The following is a 13,075-nucleotide window of genomic DNA, read 5'->3' on the forward strand; positions in this document are numbered from 1 at the left end:
TGAGAAGTTACTGTGAAGAAAATATATCTAGCACAGGGTCTTACACATAAATAGTTGTTTCACTTTTCACAAGTTTCCGGAATGGCGTAGGGCAAGAATGAGTCAAGGACTGGGTCAGTATGAGATGGAAGGTTTTATTAGACTAGGAGATTTGTGGGAGGTTTGAGCGCTGGGCCAAGGTGGCACGGGCCATGCTCAAGGCACCCTCTCGGGTGCGGTGACCGCCAATGAAGCCGCTTGCATGGACGAAGATGCAGCCAGGGATCCCACTGACCTGGTCCAGGGCCTCGTCCCGAAGACCCCGCCATGGCTCTGGCAGGGGAAGCCTATAAGTGGGCAGAAAGAGGGAGTAGAGCAGGGGTCAGAGTTGGCAGCCTTCTCTTAACAAGGCTGAGACAGGCCTGAAGGTCTGCAGGGTGGTTCCCTAGGGCCTCACCGGCTTTGGAATGAGTGGGGCTCCTTGGGCACACACTGTACTCGCCACTGTCCAGCCTGGTCAGTGTAGATAACAAAGAAGATGGCCACTGGAGGGGACAGCCCAGATTCCAGGTGGTAGAGATGCTCCTTCCAGGGACATCCACCTTTCGCCAGTTCCACAATCTCCCCACTTGGGTCCACCTGAAAGAGGGAGAGCATAGCTAGAAGGTTTAAGGTAGGCTGAGCATGGTGATCATGTTTGTAGTCACAACATTTTGGGAGGCTCAGGTGGGAGGATCCATTGAGCCCAGGAATTTGAGACTAGCCTAGGCAACAAAGTAAGACCCTGTGTCTCTACAAAAAATACAAAAATTAGCTGGGTGAGGTGGTGTGTGCCTGTAGTCCCAGCTACTCAGGAGGCTGAGGTGGGAGGACTGCTTGAGCCCAGGAGGTTGAGGTTGTCTGCCACTGCACTCCAGCCTGGGCAACAGAGAGAGAGAGAGAGAGATCCCGTCTCCAAAAAAAAAAAAAAAAAAAAAAGGTTTAGAGTGGAAGAAGCAGGAGCTCCTGTTGATCGGCAGTCAGTAATCCCCAAGCCACAATGCCTCCTCCAAGGCCTATACCTGGAATCGCTGGGCAAGGGCCTCTTCCACCAAGGCCCGGGCTGGCAGCCAGCTGTGTTGGTAGAAATCTAATCTCTGCAGAAACTCCTCTTGAACCAGATCCATTGCACGCTTGAACCCTGCCTGGGAATGATGAGAATTAGAACCATGGTGCTGGCCCAAACTTGGAATTTGCTAGGGCTTAGGAGGAGGAGCAAATGCTCCCATTTTCCCCCCACCCAAGGTTCTTACAGGTCTCAGGGTCTCCTCCCAGGCCACGTTACCTCAGTGTCTTGGTCGGGGTGGTTCCAGGTAGGATTCAGTCGAGCAACTCGTGCACTCAGGGTAGTGGTCAGCGCATATCGAGGCTCCCCCTCTGCCCACTGGGAGATCCCATTGTCTACGGCATCCACCTCCTCCACAAAGTTCTCATACATCTAAGGCAGCAGCAGGGGAAACATTCTTGAGGCTACCTGCTACTTACGTGAAATGTTACATGATTCAAAGTATGTTCATACACTCTTTCAGCCCTGTGAGGATCTCTCAACATTAACTGGATGAGAAAAGGGAGAATTGGCAAGTTCAGCAGCTTGCTGAAGCTCAGACAGCTCGTTGTGCTGTGACTGGAATTCAGATCACCTGACTGCTAATCCATACTCATTCTGCTGCACAAAGCCCAAACCAAAGCCAACACGTGTAGGGAGGGGACTGCTAACTTTTGAACAAGGAAGGTCTCCAGGTGCTAGAGGCTCTCTGTGGGAGTGGGTCCCTGTGGCTGAAGGCTGGTAAATCTCCAGGTGGGGTGAGTAGGTATTCAGTGACATGGTTAATGAGGTGCAGGAGGGGCTCTGGTTGAGAACACAAGTCAAGTGGGAGAAAATGAGTGTGAGACTGGACACCAAAAGCTGGTTGCTGGGTTAGGGTTCCAGGGAAGCCCATAATGTGCCACATGACATCAGCAGTTGTCTCCTGGGTCTGAATAAATGGTAGGATAATGTCTCAAGAGTCTCGGGGTAGAAACTTTATGCAAAATTACCCTACAAAATAGGCCTCCATAACAGTACACCTGTGGTATGTAGAAAAGTGCTACTCTTGGAGCACTGAGAAAGTAACTCCTATGCCCAGCACTTCTTGGTTTGGGCCCCAACCTGATGCTAAACATGGGTTTAGGCTGAGGTGGGAGGATCACTTGAGCCCAGGAGTTTGAGTCCAGCCTGGGCAACACAGCAAGACCCTCTCTACAAAAAATTAAGATATATAATTAGCCAGGCATGGTGGCATGCACCTGTAGTCGCAGCTACTTAGGGGGCTGAGGTGGGAAGACTGCTTGAGCCCAGGAGTTCAAAGCAGCAGTGAGCCATGATGGCACCACTGGACTCCAACCTGGGCAACAGTCTCTCAAAAAAACAAACACGGGTTAAATTTAGTCAGTTGTTGCTGGGATTAGTGGCTAATGCCTGTAATCCCAGCACTTTGGGAGGCCAAGGTGGGTGCATTACTTGGGGTCAGGAGTTCGAGACCAGCCTGGCTAACACGGTGAAACCCCGTCTCTACTAAAAATACAAAAATTAGCCAGGCATGGTGGCAGGCACCTATAATCTCACCTACTTGGGAGGCTGAGGCAGGAGAATCGCTTGAACCCAGGAGGCGGAGGTAGCAGTGAGCTGAGATCGTGCCACTGCACTCCAGCCTGGATGACAGAGCAAGACCCCGTCTCAAAAAAACAAAAAAAACAACAACAAAAATTTAGTCAGTTGTTTAGAAACCCTTCAGCAGTGGAAGGGAAAACTGACCCAGGCAGTCTAAAATCTTGATATTCCAAAAACTCTATACAGAGGGCAGAAGATGGGCAAGCTACAACTGAGAACTAATGGGCTGGGCACAGTGGCTCACACCTGTAATCCCAGCACTTTGGGAGGCTGAGGCGGGCAGATCACGAGGTCAGGAGATCAAGACCATCCTGGCTAACATGGTGAAATCCCATCTCTACTAAAAATACAAAAAATTAGCTGGGCGTGGTGGCAGGTGCCTGTAGTCCCAGCTACTCGGGAGGCTGAGGCAGGAGAATGGCGTGAACCCTGGAGGCAGAGCTTGCAGTGAGCCGAGATCGTGCCACTGCTCTCCAGCCTAGGCGACAGAGCGAGACTCCGTCTCAAAAAAAAAAACAAAAAAACAAAAAAAACCTGAGAACTGAATTCAACAGTCTACCTTCAAGAAATACAGCTGACTGAACCTGAGCTTTGACTTGTAAACAAGTAAGTGTCGGCCGGGCACGGTGGCTCAGGCTTGTAATCCCAGCACTTTGGGAGGCCAAGGCAGGCGGATCACGAGGTCGGGAGATCGAGACCACGGTGAAACCCCGTCTCTACTAAAAATACAAAAAATTAGCCGGGCGTGGTGGTGGGCGCCTGTAGTCCCAGCTACTCGGAGAGGCTGAGGCAGGAGAATGGCGTGAACCCGGGAGGCGGAGCTTGCAGTGAGCCGAGATTGCGCCACTGCACTCCAGCCTGGGTGACAGAGTGAGACTCCGTCTCAAAAAAAAAAAAAAAAAAAAAAAAACAAGTAAGTGTCCTCAGTACTGTGCGACCTGACTTGCATGCCAGGGCCACTAGCCATATTCGTTCCCCAAAAGCAGGAAGCTGCTTGCAGGGGACACTGGTGGAATCCAAAGACAGTTTTTTGTTTTTTCCCCGAGACGGAGTCTCGCTCTGTCGCCCAGGCTGGAGTGCAGTGGCGCAATCTCAGCTCACTGCAAGCTCCACCTCCCGGGTTCACGCCATTCTCCTGCCTCAGCCTCTCCGAGTAGCTGGGACTACAGGCGCCCGCCATCACGCCCGGCTAAGTTTTTGTATTTTTAGTAGAGACGGGGTTTCACCGTGGTCTCGATCTCATGACCTTGTGATCCGCCCGCCTCGGCCTCCCAAAGTGCTGGGATTACAAGCGTGAGCCACCGTGCCCGGCCGACAGTTTCTTTTTTTTTTTTTGAGATGGAGTTTTTGCTCTTGTTGCCCAGGCTGGAGTGGATGGCGCGATCTCGGCTCACTGCAACCTCTGCCTCCCGGGTTCAAGCAATTCTCCTGCCTCAGCCTCCCGAGTAGCCGGGATTACAGGCATGCATCACCATGCCCGGCTAATTTTGTATTTTTTTAGTAGAGATGGGGTTTCTCCATGTTGAGGCTGGTCTCAAACTCCTGACCTCAGGTGATCTGCCCACCTCGGCCTCCCAAAGTGCTAGGATTACAGGTGTGAGCCACCACGCCCGGCCGACAGTTTCATAATAAAACTCTTCTCAGCTGAGCTTCTCAATTTATGTGCCACTAGTGAACTACAGTGGTGCCTAACACACGCTCCCCTCAACCTTCAGGGCAGCCAGAACCTCTGAGCCATCTGCTTCTACATAAGCAGCCTCCCCTCTGTTTACCCAAAGGTGCTGAACAATTGCTGTTTGTGTGTGTCAAGAAAAAGATGGGGCCATGCTGCTTTATGGTTTTCAAAACCCTTCCCCATATATTACAGCATCCACTTCTCACAACCACCCCAGGATGTAGGCAGGGGAGGTATCACCATTCCCTTGTGAGATGAGCCTGACTGAGGGAGAGGATGAGTGTTGGGCCTGCTATAGGCCAGGAACCCTGACCCGAGGCCCAGTGCTGAGTGCTGTGTGAGCACTGCTCCCAGGCAGCCTGCTGGAAATGCATGTGGGGGGCATCTCTGTCCTCAGGTCCCCACCTTGTCATAGAGGGTGCCCACCATGCTGTCCTCTTCACTAGTGCCCAGCAACTGGGCCAGCAGCTTGTGCCCGAAGTGCAGATAGATGAGTCCCGCACTGCTCAGCTTGGTCTGCCACGGCTTCCCAGGGGACAGGGAGCTCATGGTCTCTGTGAAAGACCTGAGGAGCACAGGGAGGTGGGGCTGAGGTGAGGCACCTTGGCTAGAGTCTCCATGCATTCATTCAATGGTTAACTCAATGCTTCCTATCTGCCACATTTTATGTGTTATTAGACATTAAGGATAAAAAACTAAGACACCGTCCTCGCTTTCAGATTCATCTGCCGGAGGCCGACAAACACAACCCCCTGAGTACTCTCACTAGACGAGACAAGGGAAAGGAAGGAAGGGATGAGGAAAGGGTTCAGAGGAGAGCCTTCAGGTCAGTTCTGAAAGATGAATTAGTGGGTGTACACCAGACAGACAAGGGGTGAAAGAGAAAAAGCATTCCAAGCAGAGGGAACAACATGAATGATAGCTGAGAGACAAGTGTCTTGATGGAACTTCAGGAAAGGCAGCTCAGGTGTGAGAAGTGAATGGCAAAAGAAAAAGCTGGAAGGGCAAGCAGGGCCAGACCATCGGACTTTATCTGTGGGTAATCGAAGTCATTGGGGGATTTTTAAGCAGGCAGGTGCATGTTACAGCATTGCACCAGCCAGCATGGAGAACAGATGCAAAGAGATTACCTGCAATGGTTCAGGTGAATAAAGAAGGCAAGAATTTGAACAGCAGTGGGGCAGAAAATAGAGAAAAGATATAACAGATGTTAGGGAAGCAGAAACTACAGCCATGATTTCTAAATACCAGTCCATCTCAGAATTACCTAGGGAGCTCCATTTGTTAACTGACTTTTATTATTAAATATTGAGTAAATACAGGCTGGGCTCAGTGGCTCACACCTGTAATCCCAACACTTTGGGAGGCCAAGGCAGGTGATCACTTGAGGTCAGTAGTTTGAGACCAGCCTGGCCAACATGGTGAAACTCTGTTTCTGCTAAGAACGTAAGAATTAGCCGGACATGGTGGCGCATGCCTGTAGTCCCAGCTACTTGGGAGGCTGAGGCAGGAGAATTGCTTGAATCTGGGAGGTAGAGGTTGAAGTGAGCTGAGTGCCACTGCACTCCAGCCTGGGCAGCAAGAGCGAAACTCCGTCTCAAAAAAAGTAAAAATAAAAAAAATGAGGCTGGGCATGGTGGCTCACACCTGTAATCCTAGCACTTTGGGAGGCTGAGGCGGGTGGATCACCTGAGTTTAGAAGTTCAAGACCAGCCTGGCCAACATAGTGAAATGCTGTCTCTACTAAAAATACAAAAATTAGCTATGCATGGTGGCAGGAGCCTGTAGTTCCAGCTACTTGGGAGGCTGAGGCAGGAGAATCACTTGAACCCAGGAGACGGAGGTTGCAGTGAGCCGAGATTGCATCACTGCACTCCAGCCTGGGTGACAGACAAGACTCCGTCTTAAAAACAATTTGATAAAAGGAAGTGGTCAATAATGCCAAGTGCTAAAGAGATCAGTTGAGACCCTTTACCAGCTCCCTGGTTTGGTGCTGAGGTTGAGCAGTTCCAGAGGAGATACTGGGAGAGTGGGCTTGAGGGAAATGAACTGGAAAGAAAGAGGTGAAGCCACGGTCAGCTGTTTTTTGAAGGGTAGCTGAGAAGTGAGCGTGAGAGCTTAGGCTGTAAATATTGGGAGGGTTTCCTCCTGACATCATTTATAACATGTATGCTAAAAAAAGAAAAAAGGAGAGAGACTTGAAACATCATAATCCCTCTCTCCAAGACAATTACTTTTCGTGGTGTGGTATAATTGAGGGAGGGTTTTGTTTTTATACCTTTGATTCTTTTCAAGATGGAAGATACTTGAGAAGGGTTTTAGGCTGTAGGGAAGGAGAGGCAGAGACACTAGTGGAACTGTGACAGGAAATCCCAGAGGATAGGCTGACAGTGGCTCACGCCTGTAATCCCAGCACTTTGGGAGGCCAAGGGGGGCAGATCACAAGGCCAGGAGTTCGAGACCAGTGTGGCCAACATGGTGAAACCCGTCTCTTCTAAAAATACAAAAATTAGCCGGGTGTGGTGCTGGGCGCCTGTAGTCCCAGCTACTCGGGAGGCTGAGACAGGAGAATCGCTTGAACCTGGGAGACAGAGGTTGCAGTGAGCCGAGATCGTGCCACTGCACTCCAGCTTGGGCGACAGAGGGAGATTCCGTCTCAAAAAAAAAAAAAAAAAAAAAAGAAAGAAAAAAGAATCCCAGAGAAGAAAGTAATAGACTGGAAACATGACAGAGGATTAACCTCCAATAGAAAGGAAGAAAGTTCCCTTAATTGGTAGGAGGGAGCTGAGGATGTTTGAGGTGGGAGACTGAGGAAATGCTCAACTTTTGAGAAGTTCTCTTTTGAGAAGAGGCAGGGACGCTCAGTTTGATGCGGTAGAGGCTTGAGGGGGAAGAAAAGGATTGGAATGGGCTACCCTTGAGCGAGAAGGATTTCCCTTTGGAAGGGTGTAAATGAAGTAGAAAACTTCACACATCTGAACTGTCACCAACTGCCACAATCATGTGGGCCCAGCAGTTAGGTGCAGCAGCAAGGGCACCAGAATGGATTGATTAATCACAGATGGGTTTATTTAGTTGGGGTGATGAAGTTGCTGGTGGGAAAAAAGCCTTGGCTAAGGAAGGAGATGAGACAAGAGGCCTGAGGGACTCCCTGGGAACCAAGGGAGGTCCCAGGCCAGGGAGATGGGTGAAGAACAGGCAGGGCCGGAAGGATGGTGTAGTCCTAGTGGGAGTTTGATTTCTATGATGAGGCAGTTCTTTTCGCTGGCGCGGACCACGGCAGTGGATGGCTGAATTGGAGCACAGAGGAAAGCTGAGGTCAAGGAAGTTAAATAAATGGTATCTGAGAACCTACCTCTGGTGATGGTCATATCGGTGTCTCCGAGGGTCGTACTCGCCTCCCACGTCCACCACGATGTCACAGGAAGCGAGTTTTTCGGGATCCCGGGTCCGCACAATCTCTGCATCCTGCGAGGTACACAGGGGTGAAGGGGCTGCCGGGTGTCGCCGGGTAGGGGATTAATGCTGGACTTCAGGGAGGTAGCGAGGGTAGGGAAGGGTGCTTGGGCTGCCGGGCGCTATCGGAGGGACCCTGTTGGCGAAATGCCATCCACCCCGGAGGCATGCATGCACGCAGTCTCAGGGTCACTTTTCGCTGACCGTACCCGGTACTCCGGCAGGAGGCGAAGCAGTGCGCATGCCAGTGCCTCGTCGCAGTGGAAGGTGCCATTGTGCGTCCCGATTCGGGGCGGTACCATGAGTTTGCTGCGCGGTCGTTTTGGGGGCGGGACGGACTCTGGGCCGAGCATGCGGTGCCGGGTATAGAGGAGTGGCGGCGGCAGCAGCAGTGCAAAGAGGCCGCGCAAGAAGCAGTGTCTCATAAGACGCTCCCTACAGGGAGGCAGGAGCGCCGACCCGGAAGAGGAAGCGCCGCGCAGCCCCACTTCCGCTTGCCAATCGTTCCCTTGGCAACCAGCTCCGCAGAGTGAGCAGCAGTACACTCCCAGCCTAGGATTTCTTCCAGCTGGTCAAAGGGCCCTGCGGTGGAGCCTCCAAGAGGGGCATCGCATCAGCCCTGCGCACAGGCTCTGGGACGGGGCCCACACTCTCGACCACCCCCCCATCTCATCACCAGTCCCTTGCTTAATCCAAGAGGAGACCAACATTCTGCCCAGCTGGCACATTTATTGGCATTAAAACACAAGACCCTTCCCAGCACCAGGAAGCCACGTTCAAAGGGTGTCCCTCTGCCCCATTTCTGCAAAAACTCTCAGGCCTTAGCAGTAGCCTGAGCTGCTCCCAGGGCTGTGAGCTGCTGAATCTTCTGACTCATCATTTCCATGACGGCTGTGGAAAAAAATAAGAGTCAAAGGTTAGGAGCAAAAAGGAGAACCTAGAGTTAAGGAGAAGTGACAGGCAAGTTTAAGGACAGGCGGACAACTAACTACAGTTTGTTAATAACTTTTTTTTTTTTTTTGAGACAGAATCTTGCTCGTCACCCAAGCTGGAGTGCAGTGGCACCGATCCTGGATCACTGCAACCTCCGTCTCCCGGGTTCAAGCGATTCTCCTGCCTCATCCTCCCGAATAGCTGGGATTACAGGCATGCACCACCATGCCCAGGCTAACTTTGTCTTTTTAGTAGAGACGGGGTTTCACCATGGTGGCCAGGCTGGTCTTGAACTCCTAACCTCAAGTGATCCACCTGCCTTGGCCTCCCAAAGTGCTGGGATTACAGGAGTCAGCCACCGCACCTGGCATTGTTAATAAAACTTCAACTCAGTGATCCACTGTGGGGTCACTAACACAAATTCAGGGTCTACAATGCATCAGTCAATATGCTAACACAGCTGGGTGTGGTGAGAATGAGACTCTGCCTCGGAAAAAAAAACAAAACTGCTAACCAAAGATATAAAAACGAACACAGTATGGTATTAAATGAGTCTGACATAATCAGAAAACTACGATGTGGAAAGATTTTTACCTTTGGAACGCTGGTTCTGAATCCTGATTGTTACAGAGGGGAGCTTTTTTAAAAAAAAACAGACCTTGGTACAACTTCCCCTCCTTTGACTTCCAAGTTGATTTAGTCAATCTGGAATGGGCCCAAGCTTTCTTTTTAAACTTCCTGAGTGATTCTCATGTGCAGTCGGGGTTATAATTGCTGGTATTTAGTTCGTTTGGATCATGATCCCTTCCTGTGTGTTCATCTCATTCCCCCATTCCATCCTCATTAAATAGGAGCTCCGCCAAAGCACAAACATGATTTCCTTTAAATTTCTCAAACGCTCAACCTACAGATAGTGATTATGCAATACACAGATTCTAAAGATGCCAAAGAGAAACTAAGACATAGTTTTACTCCAGCAAAGGGGACACCCCCATGGTTCACACTGCAATCCATGTTCTTTATCATGGAGATCGGGTCAAGAGGTGCCCCATGAAAAACTTACCCTGTTTCATGGCATGCTTCTCCTGAAGAGCTGGTTGGATTTTCTCCATCTGCTTGGTTAGAAAGTCTATCTTCCTCTTGAAGAAGTCCTTGGCATCCTCAGCTGTCTACAAGATCAGAGGTGAATGAGGGGCTAAAAGGAGACTCCCTCTGGCCATGCTGCACTCTAGAGCTTCCCCTAAATTTCCCTTCCCTGTTCAGAGGGGCATCCACATGCTCTCACTCACCTTCTCTACATAGTACCCAGTTCCCACATCGATGAGCACGTGTTCCACATCATGCAGCTTCCCAGGGACATACATCTGAGAAGCAAGAATTAAGGGAAAAACTAGCCCAGCATGAGACATGATTCCGCCAGCCAGCCTGCTTGGCCTCCAAAGATCCTCCTTTTCCAAAAAGCTACAAGGCATAAGGACTGAATAATCTGGAGGCCTTAGAACAATACCTATAACTCCAAATGGAAAGAAGACAGAGAAGTTGGTTCTTTAAGCAGTTCTTGCAATTCTTCCCATTAGCCCCTCCAGAAAGACTAGATAATGTTTTCCTACTGTTGTAGAGTACTACAAGTAAAAAGCCAGCCTCACTTCCCTTAACACCCTCAATCATGAAGTAGCTAATTCCTGACAAAGTCAATGTTTTGTTTGTTTTTTGTTTTTTGAGACAGAGTCTCACTCTGTCACCCAGGTTGGAGTGCAATGGCCCGCTATCGGCTCACTGCAACCTCTGCCTCCCGGGTTAAAGTGATTCTCCTGTCTCAGTCGCCGGAGTAGCTGGGATTACAAGCATGAGCCACCACGCCTGGCTAATTTTTGTATATTTAGTAGAGACGGGGTTTCACTATGTTGGCCAGACCGATCTCGAACTCCTGACCTCAGGTGATCTGCCAGCCTTGGCCTCCCAAAGTGCTGGGATTACAGGCGTGAACCACCGTGCCTGGCTAATTTTTTTTTTTTTTTTTTTAACCATTCCCTACTACACCAGTATTCCTGTGTTCCTTTTAGCCTGTCAGTTCTCAGACTACAGATTAAAGGTGCCCTACTGCCATAACTTGCTCATTCAAGTAAAACGTTGAACAGGTGAACACAATCCAGGTTTCTTAGTGACAGTTTAGAAATGAGCCATAATTAAGCTGAAGTTGAAGATTAATTAACAGAGCCAAGTAAAACGTTGAACAGGTGAACACAATCCAGGTTTCTTAGTGACAGTTTAGAAATGAGCCATAATTAAGCTGAAGTTGAAGATTAATTAACAGAGCCAAGCTCCCTGTTTCTATATCCTATTTTTGTCTATTGCCTGTATCTTCTAAGATTTAGCAAAGTGTAAACCACCAGCTTTATCTCCATATTAATGTTCTCAAACAGCAAAGGGAAATATTACATCTCAACTTATACATACTCCTTGGTGTTCACAAGACATTAGCTGGATGTTGGTGTGAAGTTAGATAGAAGAGCTACTAAGTGTGTAGTAAGAGTATTCTTGGCCGGGGGCAGTGGCTCACGCCTGTAATGTAATCCTAGCACTTTGGGAGGCCGAGGCAGGCGGATCACGAGGTCAGGAGTTCGAGACTAGCCTGGCCAATATGGTGAAACCCCATCTCTACTAATAATACAAAAATTAGCCGGTCGTGGTGGCGCGTACCTGCAGTCCCAGCTACTCGGGAGACTGAGGCAGAAGAATCTCTTGAACTCAGGAGGCGGAGGGTGCAGTAAGCCGAGATCGCACCACTGCACTCCAGCCTGGGCGACGGAGCGAAATTCCGTCTCAAAAAAGAAAAAAAAAAGGGGGGTATCCTCAAAATCATTGTGGCGAGAGGGTAAACTGAAGTAATCAAAACAATCCCCCTCCCCGCTTTTTGGGGGAGTGAGGGAGAACGGGAGAAGGCAGCAGGTAGCCGTTCCTGTGGAAAGGATACAGAACTCGTCAGTGGGACGAGTAATTCTTTCCCTGTGAAAGCAATGAAGACAAACACCTGGGGAAGGTTAGCGGCTCCAACGTAAGACGTTAGAGTTCCAACAGGGCACAGCACCCACAGACAGTGTGAAAAGAACGGAAACAGGGGCAATAGGAACAGAGGAATGTCCTGTACATTTCAATTCTAGGTAGGCAACATGCAAAGGATTCACGAAGCGGTATACGATATGTAATGGATTTTCTCGTTTCAGGTAAGAAAAACTGGGTTAAGAGGTGGGACGAGAGAAGCAGGCTCGCCACTTCAGGTTGCCCTCACCCGCCTACCCCATACCCTCGTTGCTCTTGTTCAGCACGTTCAGACAGTCCTTGGCTTCCACATACTTGGTCTGTACCACTTTGAGCTGGGCAATGGACGTGGACAAGAACTCCACTTCCTACAGAGGTCGGGGATAGCGGGTCAAGAGAGGGCTAAAGGGAGAAGGGAGCGCGGCAGGGGAGGGGGCGGGTCCTCAGACAGGATAGAGGTTTCGCCTGGGAAAGGTAGGCTCCCAACTTGGAACCGGGCGCAAGAAGTACGCGTGGGCAGGGGGCATGTACAGCGGGAAAGAGGTGCCTCTAAGGCCCGTCCCCACCTGGTCCAGCTGGTTCTTGAGCATTTCTAGCTGCGGCAGATTCAGCTCCGTGATGTTAATAGACTGCGCCATGTTGGGAAGGAAGAGTTAATGAAGAGGAAGTCCCTCGGCGAGCAACGCTCTAGCCATCCTCTGCGCGTCTCGATGGCGTCAGGAGGCCTCGCTGCGCCAGACAGCTCTATGATCCTCCGTCCCGGAAGGGAAGGAGGGGCTTGAGCCTCTAAGAGGCTGTTCTGTGAGTTGTTTTTATAAAATATTCTAAGCCTAGTACAGTAAAGTAGCAGCAAACAGGACTCCTGCCCACAAGGAACTGCAAAATCTTAAAGTTCTCACGACACAACCACGATATTACAAAGTAGTGTATGCTATTCCACGTGGGTGGTATAAGCTACTGGAAAGCAGGCTGGATTGCCATGGTGACGGCTCGGGGGCCTAGCCCTGCCTCTATCCACCCCGCTTGCTATTGCTGCCTGCTGGTATCCCGCCAGGCCCGATTTCAAATGTTCCGCCCTGCACGGCATGGAAATGGTAGGGAAATTCTAAACTCTTTTTCCCGGATGGCCTCTGAGGCCGAAAGGCAGGAAAAATTAAAAAATAAAAAGAAATCCCTTGTCAGACCGTTCTGAATTGTCCTTGAAAAAAACAGGCATTAGATTGAAAGCTCGTCGAAGGCAGGAACCAACCATGTTTTCATCACTGAACCAATTCTTCCCCTCTCGCTATAACCATCTTCCCCCA

At 50.1% G+C, this 13,075-nt stretch overlaps 2 protein-coding genes across 3 annotated transcripts; both read right to left on the bottom strand.

Annotated features, from left to right (window-relative positions):
• Positions 1-114: 114 nt before the first annotated feature.
• On the bottom strand, positions 115-8,284 carry MYG1 (MYG1 exonuclease). Its single transcript, XM_055248610.2, has 7 exons — positions 8,009-8,284; positions 7,699-7,811; positions 4,749-4,908; positions 1,304-1,456; positions 1,041-1,163; positions 437-618; positions 115-326 (listed from the first exon to the last, which is right to left on the bottom strand). Exons 1-7 carry the CDS (start codon positions 8,222-8,224, stop codon positions 143-145), a joined length of 1,131 nt encoding a protein of 376 aa, XP_055104585.1. The 5' UTR covers positions 8,225-8,284; the 3' UTR covers positions 115-142.
• A 224-nt stretch (positions 8,285-8,508) lies between these two features.
• PFDN5 (prefoldin subunit 5) lies at positions 8,509-12,506 on the bottom strand. Of its 2 annotated transcripts, XM_055248611.2 has the most exons (6): positions 12,338-12,489; positions 12,037-12,139; positions 11,707-11,738; positions 10,022-10,096; positions 9,796-9,901; positions 8,509-8,690 (listed from the first exon to the last, which is right to left on the bottom strand). In XM_055248611.2, the coding sequence occupies exons 1-6, from the start codon at positions 12,407-12,409 to the stop codon at positions 8,614-8,616; spliced, it is 465 nt and encodes a 154-aa protein (XP_055104586.1). In that variant the 5' UTR covers positions 12,410-12,489; the 3' UTR covers positions 8,509-8,613. The 2 variants fall into 2 exon arrangements, with proteins under 2 accessions (XP_055104586.1, XP_055104587.1); XM_055248612.2 differs by lacking the exons at positions 11,707-11,738; positions 12,037-12,139 and having other exon boundaries at positions 12,338-12,506.
• Between the last annotated feature and the right edge of the window lie 569 nt (positions 12,507-13,075).

Source organism: Symphalangus syndactylus, chromosome 17 (genome assembly GCF_028878055.3).
Source record: "Symphalangus syndactylus isolate Jambi chromosome 17, NHGRI_mSymSyn1-v2.1_pri, whole genome shotgun sequence".
Lineage (NCBI taxonomy): Eukaryota > Metazoa > Chordata > Mammalia > Primates > Hylobatidae > Symphalangus > Symphalangus syndactylus.